General features: G+C 53.8%; 1 protein-coding gene across 1 annotated transcript in view; it reads left to right on the top strand.

The window, feature by feature from the left end:
* The first annotated feature begins 298 nt into the window (after window positions 1-298).
* The window catches only part of si:dkey-174i8.1 (arylsulfatase I), an 11998-nt gene continuing 1450 nt past the window's right edge, over window positions 299-10846 (top strand). The window contains exons 1-6 of the mRNA XM_036547275.1: window positions 299-403; window positions 2075-2214; window positions 4440-4507; window positions 7543-7846; window positions 7935-8156; window positions 9355-9687. Of these exons, the coding sequence (XP_036403168.1) occupies window positions 299-403; window positions 2075-2214; window positions 4440-4507; window positions 7543-7846; window positions 7935-8156; window positions 9355-9687 (1172 nt within the window). The remainder of the gene's footprint in view (window positions 404-2074; window positions 2215-4439; window positions 4508-7542; window positions 7847-7934; window positions 8157-9354; window positions 9688-10846) is intronic.

Below are 10846 nucleotides of genomic sequence, written 5' to 3'. Positions count from 1 at the left end.
CTGCCCGTTGCGTTAAACGCCCATCCCTCCCTACGCTATGTCATTATTTTTGAAACGCGCTAGAGGGACTTCATTGCGACCGAGGCGGAGCAGGAGAGGAAGGGAACATCCAGTTGGCGAAATCAGCTTCATCTGGACAGCTTCCTCTACGCAAGCCACAAAAAACCAATCTATGCACCGATCGTCCAGGGAAGAACGTCCCGGACGGGTCCGCGGAAGGTCACGATCTGCCACTCCACCAGGTGGCGCTGTGGGCGCTCGGCAGGCTCCCCGCGTTATGTAAACCGGTTCATTATTGATGAGTCAGAGGCAGAGCTTCTGCGCTACGGTGGCGGGGGAGAGCGGGCAGGGCTTCGACGTTGATTCGTCTGTGGTGGCGGTGGCGGTTTTCGGTTGGAGGGAGGTGGGGAAAGCCTTAATGCTGTCAGACAGTGTGAAGTCTCTTGGGGGGAGTAAGGACGGTTTACTGTGGGGAGCAGGTCCGGGTGGAAGGGTTGGCTTCTTCCTCACGAGGGCTTTAAAAGAGAAGGAACCAAAATTAAGCGTTGGGTCTGGAGCCACACTGAGCAACGGGACAGTCTGGACTCCTTTATTAAAGACTAAACTGATCATGACTACAACAGTAATACTACTACTACTAATAATGGAAAGTGCATATTCTCCCAGTGTATTTGTTTTCAGTTGCGGTTTGGCAGAGGGCCTGATTGCCGCTGCTTTGCCAAGGCTCCATCAATCAATCATGTTTAAACGTCTCAATCAGCTTCTCTGTCTGGCACTCCTGTACTTTTCCCTGTGAATGAAAGTGATTGATTACAAGAAGTTTTTTTTTTTTTGTTTTTTTTTTTTTTCCCTTTCTTCCTGTGTGTACATAATGTGTAAAAGGGTATGTTTGGAAGAAAGGAAGTGGGTTGGAAGGGAAAGGGGGTGGTGGGGTTTAGGGATGGGGGGGTTGGGGGAGGGGGGGGGGCGTGGGGGTGTCTCTCGAATCCAAGTCATTTGAAAACGGTTCATAATTCGCTTCTGGAAGAGGCGGGAGCCTCCCCTTCTGCCTTTTGGACTACATGCAGCGCCGGGATGTTCTGTTCACCGCCACGGTGCAGCTCAGCGCAAACCATGAAGGGCAGGGAGCCCACACCATCCAAGGAGAGCCCGGAGGTCCCGCTGACAGAGGAGGCTTTTCCAAGAGCGAGCGGAGGCGCGAGTTTCGGAAACTGAGGCACCCGAGCCGACATCGCATCAGAATTTTACAGACTGTTTTACACTGATTTCTTACATCGTTTTTTGGGATTTTGTTTTAACACTGGTTTCATTAACCCTGCTCCCATTTAACTGTACCCTCCTTTTTACATGTATGTAAAAACCCACCCACTCTGTCATTGCTGGAATGTAATTTTTTTGTTCCTGCCGCTGGACTGCAAATGAACAGGCTTGTAAAAACAAGGCGACAGTAGAATAATTGCAACCATTTCTGAAAGCTGGTAGTAATTACCACACGCTCATGGTGTATTAACTTTCATTGTGTGTGCAAACCAAGCCAGGGTGTTGGTACAAATTCCTGCCTTTTTTTTAACGGGGAAGCTAAACTAAACAGTTTAACACTTCAGAAATGACAATGTTTGAGAACAGTACCGGTTTTCCCCCCCGTTTTTTCTGTAGCCAAGAAATGTTAACTCCTGGTGTATCTTGGTATGTTAAAGTCCATATGCTGGTGTTGCAATGAAATTAAATATGGAAATTCTGCCCCCGCTGCTCGATCCATTAGAGGAACAGGAACAGCTCCTGGTCTGCATGCATTAAGGAGGGGGGGGGTGTTTTCTGTCAGATTTTGTTTGCCTGAGGTCCACATCGCTAAAAACTCCTGAGATCGAAAGGGAGCCACTTTAAGAAGAGCTCCCTTATAAATAAACCAGGGCCAAACCTGCTCACCCTGCCGCTCTCGGTAAGCTGTGGAAGCAAAGCAGCTCTGCTTAGAGCGTGTGGTCTGGGAGGGGGCGGGGGTCAGATGGGGTGCACTCTGAGTCGGCCTGGTCCCGGGTTCCGCTCTGCGCGTCACCACGGCACCCCCGTAACACAGCAGCAGGGCCGCAAGAGGCTCGTACCCAAGCTGGCCCCATTTTTAGGCTTTATTTCTTACATCACGGTAGATGAAGGCAGCCGAATCCCCCACCTAGATACCGCCAAAACCCAGATGCATGCTGGGGAGTGCGGGGGAAGGTGGAGGTCACACAAGTTCAGATGTAGCAGCGTGCATCTGTAATCATTTATGAAGTTAGACTGCGTTAGACGGAGGTGTGGCTGTTTATCCCTGTCGCTGCACTGAAGGTGAATGATGCTTTTGTACGGTTGCAGTGTCTCAGACCGTGGTTCCCAGGTGTGCCTCTCTCTGACCCCGTCGTCTGTTCATACAGATTCCCCCCCCCCCCCTCGTGCGTTTGGAGCCGCTGTTCTTTATTTCCCTGAAAGGCGCAATTGGCCAGGGTTCACCTCAGATACCTCCCTCCCCATTTTCCCATTTTGTCTCATAAAGTGGAAAGTTACTCTTACGTAACCCCAGGCTGAGAGGTTTATTCTGGGCTCTCTTCCCCCCCACCCCCACCCCCGGCCCGTGCAGACTGCCGCGGTGCTTTTAACTTCGGTCCCAGCCGTCGCTGCTGTTTATGAGTCACTTCTTTCGCAAAGTGAACTTCACGCCCCCCCCCCGTCGGAAGAGCTGCTAATGTCCGCCATCAATCTGGATAAAGGGCTCCGCTGATGTGTGTCCGCGTTCCCCATATGGTGCGTTTTGCTGGGGAAAAAAAATCCTTTAATGAAGATGCATTCAGACTCGCGTGTTTTTGATCCGCTGGCTGCCGCGCGCGGTTTCATGGTGCCGTTGAGTATGCTGAATGACTGAGTGTCGCAGAATGACGCAAGGTGGTCCACAGACCACCCCGGGTGAGAAGGGCGTGTGTCAGTTCGTTATCAGTCTTAGTGGCCACGCTTGTGCTGGAAACATCTGTCCTCTGTCTGATAAGCAACAACTGGCCCAAGAAAAGGAATGAGGAGAGCCCCGAGGCATCTAGATTATGTTGCGTTGAATAATTTGCTACATCTTGTTTAAGTTTGTGACTCATTCTTTTAACACCTGCTGCTAGGAGGGGTATACTAAGGCTTAGCGTGTGCTTGGCATGCCCGTGGGAGGTGTGTAGGGGGCTGGGGGATCTCTCTGGCTTCCTTAGGCCTTTCCTGCGCGCTGTTATGCCGGATCGGCTGGTACCCGCTTTCCCCCGCCTCTGTGGCACGAGCACACTCTGTCGCTGTGCCGTGGCGGTAAGCGCTGTGCCGTCGTCGGCGCAGGGCCCCGGCCTCACGGAGGAGCTCCCCGCACCGCCCGGGCTGAGGGGAGAATATGCGGCGTGCTCTCTCAGCACTTCTCTTCCTCTCTGTCAGAAGCGCTACCTCTCAGCCAGCTGGGGGTTTGCGTCTCTCTCCGGAGTGCGGGCCTGACAAACGAGCAATACTAGACCGTATTCTATTCTCGTACTCGCTGCTCGCCCAGCCCCCCCCACACACACACACACGCACACACACACGCGCAGTGACTGTCTCTTCTCATTAGGGTTTCCTCCTTCGCCTAACCTGAGTCCTCTCCGCTCTCGTGAAGCGAGGGTGAGCGGGGGTGGCGCAAACTGTTAAAAAATTACTTTTTTTTTCCCCACTCATTCATTCGTTTGTTGTGTTCCTTTGTTGGTCCGTTTGTCCCGTCTCTCACCCCAGCCCCCCACCCCCCCTCCTTGCACCCATCTCTTGCCTTAAAAGGGCTGTGAATCTTTCTCCCGGGCGAGGCTCTCCGGGGAGCCTAACGGAGGAAATGGGCTCGTCCGCGGCATCGATCGCTCTCTCCCTCCGGCCTGACGGAGACCCGGCGCTGCGGTGTGAGGCTGAGGGGAGCGGGCCGGGGCGGACAGGAACTCCGGAGAGGGAGAGCGGTCGCACCCGAGGTTATTTCTCAGTTGTGTATGGGTTCCCTGTCCCACCACGCCGGTCTTAACCATCTTGAATCCACTTAAGTGACAGTTTTACGGAAAAATGTGACAGTTTCCTAATTGTTTGTATTCTCCTCCTGATTTTTTAAAATCTTTTCCCTTTTTTTTCCTTTTTTCCCTTTTTTTGGTTGTAACTTTTTAATATGCAAATAAAAATATTGTTTATCCTTATTTTGCTGTTGGTGATCTTGTGTGTTAAGATATGGTGCATGTGCGGTGCTATTTCTCCTTTGTGGATCCATTGTGACGACAATGAGACCACAGTGAGACTACACTGAGACGGCATGGTTTACATCTGGATCCACATCATCTGTGGAACAAGCAGAGCCGACAGCAGTGTTGCTAACTCCATCCCTCCAGCCGGGAGCCCAGCTTGCTGTGTATGTGTTGCTCTGGGTGAATGTGATTTGGCAGATCGGAGCCCCCCCACCCCTCCCGCGACGGCTTTCGGCGGCGAGCAGCGCGCCAGTCTCCCGTCTGCTGTGAGAGAGCAGGGACATCTGAGGTGACCGTCATTAACTGTGCTCCCGGGAGGCCCGGCTGCTTTTCGCCATGGGCTGTGTGTGTGGGGGGGCGTGGCGGCGGCTGATCCCTTATTAGCGCCTCGCGCAGAAGTTCTGCCCGCGTCCGGGACTCGCCTGCTGCGGTCACGTGCGATGGACGGGTTTTTAAAAAACGCGATGTTGCATTACTGGCGTTGAGCAGATGCTCTTATCCAGAGGATACAGCGAGTCTAATAGAGTGGCATGACGAGTTGCACAAACACGACACTGCCAAATGCCTATGAATAAGCTTCTGTGGCAACCGTAATGCTGAGATGGCAAGTGCGTGCCTACATCGTCACTGAAGTGCTGTGCAGTATGCACTGCTGGGCTATACCGTTCCAAATGCAATGCTAACACACGCCCTGAGGATGAAAGATCATGCTTGAATAAGGGGGTGTTCGGTCATGGGGGGGGGATATCCAAGCGTCTTAAAGAAGCTGAGCGCGGTGGTCTTGCCAGTGTGTAGGGTCAGACGACTGATTGAAGAGGGTGCCGTTCTCCTCAATGCTTGGTAGGCTAACGCTTACGTCTTCTAGCAGACACGAGCTGTCACCAGTAGCCAATGAAGGGAGATGAGGAAGGGTGAAACATGGGGGAATTTGGGGACATTGTGGATCAGCATCAGCATTGCAAGTTTGACCATACATGGAGGGAAGGCAGTGAGGAGGGAATTGCAGTGGTGTAGGAGCGAAAGAGCCAGGGCTTGGACCTGGAGTTGGACTGAGTGGGTGGTGAGGAGGGCGTATTTGAAGAATCTGCAGGTCCTACTGACTGGCTGTGTGGTCAGCAAAGACAGATCACTGTCAAGTGTCGCTCTGAGGGTCTTAGAAGTCCAGGAGGCTGAGACTTTATTTCAGAGTTGCCGTCAGTTCCTGGAATAGGGAAGACTTGGCTGGAATACACAGAAGCTAGGTCTTGGGCAAGTCGAATCACGAGTGACAGCGATATGAGAAGCCATTGTAAGAAGTGACAGTCGAGTGATCTTGTGCACAAGGAGAACAGAGGGGCCAAGGACCAAACCCTGAGGGACTCTTCTGCTGGAATGGAGGTTCTGCCTTGCTCAGATTGTGCAGCAGGGGATACACACAAAACCGCAGAGCGAGCATATTCAGCAGGGATTTCCTTCACACTATATTGGAGAGTCTCTGTCTTCAGTAAGAAATCAATGAGACATTAAGTTTGCAGCTTGTACTATTATTTTCCAAACATCTTTTCGTGTACAACATGATTTGTTTTGTGTTTTTGGCCGGTGCAATATAGTTGCTTATGCTGGGTGATAATTCCTTTTCCCATCTGCCAGGCCAAGGCTGCAGGCCTACTATTAATCCCCAATCTCCTCATTTGTGCGGACAAACTGTTTGAAAAGATATGTCCCTTGAGGAGCGTATTCATTGTTTGTTGTGCACCATTTTTTAGTTTTAAGTCAAGCAGCAGGGTCTGTTGCTATTATTGCCTCACTTTGTCCTCCTGTTCTATTCCTCAGTCCCCGGTACTGCAGTACAGCCTGTGACCAGCAGGTGTCGACAGAGTCATTTCACCCCTGCGCTGCTAAGTTTCTCAGGTGTTGCCCAGAGAGAAGCAGTTTGTCTCCTGGCTTGCTCTCTCTCTCTCTCTCTCTCTCTCTCTCTCTCTCTCTCTCTCTCTCTCTCTCTCTCCCTCCCTCTCTCTCTCACATTCTCTCTCTCCTGCTTACCTACCCGCCCCTCACTCTCAGCCTCACAGACATGATGCAGCCTAGAATGATTATCAATTCATGCCTCGTCCCTGTCTTTCACTTCCAATTCTGTAAAGAGTCACTGGGTGAACGTGAGGCTAGCATTATGAATCCCAGCTGGCCTTCGAGAGCGATCTCGAGCAGGCAAAAAATGGGGTGACCAAGTGCTCTGTCGCCAAAGGAGTATATTGGGATGCGAAGCCCTCAGCACCTATTTTTCGGTGGCGGTAACTGGCGGCGGTGTCGCCAGGACCTCCTTTCCCGCGCCATCTGTGTGCAGCGGCGAGCGCCCCGCCCACCAATCTGACCACCTGACCCACCCCTGCTGTCACTTGTCCTAGCTCCACGGGGCAGCCCGGGCCAGCTGTCCAGAAGGTGCTGGAACTGGACCCGCTTCAAAGGAGGGGGACAGGAAGGTTCTTGATGATCACAGGTTCTGTTTTTTTTTTTTTTCCCCGGGAACGTTCGCCCTCATCACCACGCCTGTTCCTGTCTTTCTGTCAGTGTTCTTCTTAGCGTCACGGCCTCATCTGTTCTAATGACAGCGAGCCCGGCCCTGCCCCGCGGCGGTCGCGGTGCCGGTGATCGTGGGGCACGCACACTGACAGAGTGTCCCGTGTTTCCTGGAGAGGCACATTCAGTTACCGAAGACGGAACAAGGAGTGTACATGGAAGAGCCCCTCGGAGTGCACGTCACAGAGCTGGCGGGGGGGGGGGGGGGGTCGTGCTGCGCGTTTCCGCGTGATGAGCCGTTGTGTGGCACTGCCATGGAAACTGGCTCTGTGACAGAGCGTGGCGATCCGTGAGGCGATGCCGGAGCTTCCCATTCCGAGGCCTGCTGCCCCCCTGCCTTCATCTGTGGACACACCGATGAGCCCCCCCCCCGATTTTAACTCTTTAACTCTCTCTTCAAAATGAATCATTATGATTTGACTGACTGTGGATCTGTAATGTAAAAACCCAGTCCCTCCTTCTCTCCCTCTCATCCTTTTCTCTGTCCCTTTCTCCATCTCTCTCTCTCTCCCCTCCTCCCCCTGTCCCTCTCTTTTTCTCCCATTCCCTCTCTCTCTTTCTCTGACTCACTCTCTTTCTCTCCCTCTCTCCCTTTTTCTCTCTCCTTCTCTCCCTTTCTCTGACTCCCTCCCTTTTTCTCTGTCCCTCTCACTGTCTCTCTCCTTTTCCCCCCTCTCTTCCCCCCTTGTGCGTGGGACGGGGTCCGCCCCTGTGCCAGCTCCCCGGCCCCATCGGGCCGTCCCAGGCGCCGTGCGGAGGACTGCAGGAATGTGGCGGGGTGCTGCGAACAGGAAGCAGGCAGGCTCGCCCCGCGCCTCCCCCTCCGCCACATCGCAGCTCGGAGCAAGAGAGGAGCGCGCCGCCGCCGAACGACAGGGCTCCTCGCGACGGACGGCGGTGGCCGAGGTGGCCCTCCAGGAAGTGACACACACGCACGCCCGTGCAGGAGAGCGATCGTCCCCGGACAGGCAAGCGGCCAGCGGGATCGGTGGCGTGCGGTTGAGCAAGGAGAATCCAGACGGGAGCAGAATCAAAGCCCGAGACGGGCGGTCAGGTGGTCATGACGGGGTCTGGGCTGTGGACCCTCCCTCTGCTCGGCGCGGTGGTGCTGGGCTGCCTGACGTGCGCGCCTCCCAGCCAGGCGCTGAACAGCTCGAGTTCGGGGGCCCCGGGCGCCACCCCTCCTCCGCACCTCATCTTCATCATGGTGGACGACCAGGGCTACAACGACGTGGGCTACCACGGCTCCGCCATCCACACGCCCGTCCTGGACCGGCTGGCCGCCAAAGGGGTGAAGCTGGAGAACTACTACGTCCAGCCCATCTGCTCGCCCTCCCGCAGCCAGCTAATGACCGGAAGGTGAGTCCCGCCCTCACACTTCTGCCGTATTGGGTCCGTCCAATCACAATCTCACGCTGCTTGGAAAAAAAATGAAAACAGGATACGTACAGAGGTTCACAGAAATCCATTTACTTTTGGACACTTTGAACAAGCCAAGCAAACCGCACAAGGAATAAAGGTGAGCTCCTGGTTTTCCCTGCTTTCACTGCCCTGGTTTTCCCTTTTTCTTTTTTACTTCATGAATATGAATGAACAGCGACAGTAAATCCTGACAGAAGACAGAAAGGAGTATTACCCTCGCTCGCACTCCCCCTCTCATCTTCTCAGTGTACAAGGGAGACTGTCGTTTTATTTACTACCGCTAATATCATCTCATTCCATTAGGAATCCATATCAAATATCGCAAACTTTTTTTTTGTAGTCCCATCGCTGGGGAAACCAGGTGTTCTGAAACAAAGGGAGGGGATGGGGGGGGGGGGGGGGGGGGGGCGTGTTTTGAAGAAGCTGAAATTACAGGTAATGAATTGCAGGTAATGAATTTTTGAGGGCCGGGGCGCCGTAGCGTTGTGTGTGTTGGCGGGGCGGCAGCAGGCGGGACGCCAGCGGGCGGAAACGCTCGGGGCGCAGCGCTCGTGAAGGTGAACCCCAAAGCGGAGAGTAACACGCCACAACGCTCTTTTGATCGATGGCAGTGGCACTGCACTCCCCCCCCCCCGCAGCTCGCAGGTTTAGGGGGCAGGTATGCTCTCGTCCAATAGGACGTGAGCGAAAAGTGGCAGGGGGCTGCGTGTATTTTGAGTTAGGCAGCAGTGGTGGGGATGGGGGTAAGGGGGAGTTGGGGTAGAGGGGGGGCACTTTGTTGCTATTGGACTCCTTCTTCAGCAGAGGAGTCAGTCAAAGGAGGAATGGAGAGTATGGCTTTATCAGAAACCTACATGAACTGTAACAAGCCGCCCCTGGATCAGACAGAACATAAAATGAATCGCTACTAACATGGTGGCATGCTGTGTTTGCAGGTAATGATGGCCCATTGCTGTACTGTCCATACCCATCATATATTAACACGCACACACAAGTACAACCACATAGACAAGGAGGACAGAATGTGTATCGTCTTAGACACCGTACATCTGCTCCTGGTTCTGGTTCTAGTAGTCTGTCCCATTTGGGAGGCGTTTGTCCCAACTCACCCCTCCCCCCATCCGCCCCATCCCAGGTACCAGATCCACACGGGCCTCCAGCACTCCATCATCCGGCCGCGCCAGCCCCTCTGCCTGCCCCGGGACAGCCCGACCCTGGCGGAGCGGCTGCAGCGGGCGGGCTACAGCACCCACATGGTGGGCAAGTGGCACCTGGGCTTCTCCCGGCCTCGCTGCCTGCCCACGGGCCGCGGCTTCCACTCCTTTCTGGGCTCTCTGACCGGCAGCGGCGACCACTACACCTTCCAGAGCTGCGACGGGGCAGAGGCCTGCGGCTTCGACCTGCACGACGGCGAGCGGCCCGCCTGGGAGCTGAGCGGCAACTACTCCACACTGCTCTACACGCACAGGTCAGCCCCTCCCACCCTGCACCCTGTTATTTCAATTCTTCCAATTTATGTAAAAACATATGAATAAAAAAACAGTTATTTTGAATAATGTTATGCTGAAAAGATGCCCTTCAAGGAGAGGGGTAGTGTTTGGTCCAGAAATAGAAACCATTAATACCGGCTTCAAAAATGCGCATCGTTTTGAAATGCTGAAGTCCATCCACTTGCATCACATCTGTAAGTCAGAGGAGTCCCTCATGGCTGAAAGCTATGGTAATGTATACTGGCGGGGACAAGAGACACTGACCTGGGCTCCCACTGGCTGTGTGACCCATGTGTGTGTTACATGGGACGCGGCGTTCGTTTTCGCCGCGAGGATCCGAGGAGCTGGGGCCATCGTCTCAGATCACGTCTCCCCCGAGGTGCGGCTCCGCCCCCCCCCCCCCCCCCCCCCCTCGCCTCCTGCCTCATCATCAAACGCGACAACGACGGGCCGCGTTCGTCACGGCTGCCAGATCCCCCTGCTCATTTTTTTCCCCATGTCGTCGGAGGGCCCCGCGATGGCGGCGATACCCGCACTCCACCTACCGACCATCACGGGAGGGGGGAAAAAAACACAGTCACTTTTTATCAGAGATGATGTCAGATGCGTACAATGGCTTAAATAAATATAGCACAGGCATTTCAGCTCAGAATTTATGAGGGATGGTGGAGGAGAAATGGTTGGAGCTCAGGCCCGGCTGAGAGCTGAGGGCCTGGATTCCAGGTGCTGCTCTTGTATGCTTGAGCGAGGTACTTTACCTCAGTCACTCCGTCACTAAAAACACCTCAGTCAGTAAAAACACAGTTGAATGATCCTGTGTGAAAATGTGGAAAATGTGCAAAGCTGTAAATTCTGCCCATCAGTCTGGAAAAGGTCACTTCATCGGGAGCTGCCCTGGAAAGCAGCCCCTTTCCGTACTGCATTACTGAGACTCCTCATCATTAATGAGAGACCCTTGCTTTAGTGAGACTTCCCTTCATTACTGAGACTCCCCCTCATTACTGAGACACACCTGCATTGCCAAGACTACGGTGCTGTTTTAATTTCACTTTTTGGCAGAAATGGTTAAAAAGAGTTTCCAAAAGTGATTTCAAGACAACAGCTTAAGGGTAAATGTGCCCATTTGCAGCTGGTCAC

Source organism: Megalops cyprinoides, chromosome 15, assembly GCF_013368585.1.
Source record: "Megalops cyprinoides isolate fMegCyp1 chromosome 15, fMegCyp1.pri, whole genome shotgun sequence".
Lineage (NCBI taxonomy): Eukaryota > Metazoa > Chordata > Actinopteri > Elopiformes > Megalopidae > Megalops > Megalops cyprinoides.
This window is presented reverse-complemented; position numbering and strand designations above follow the sequence as displayed.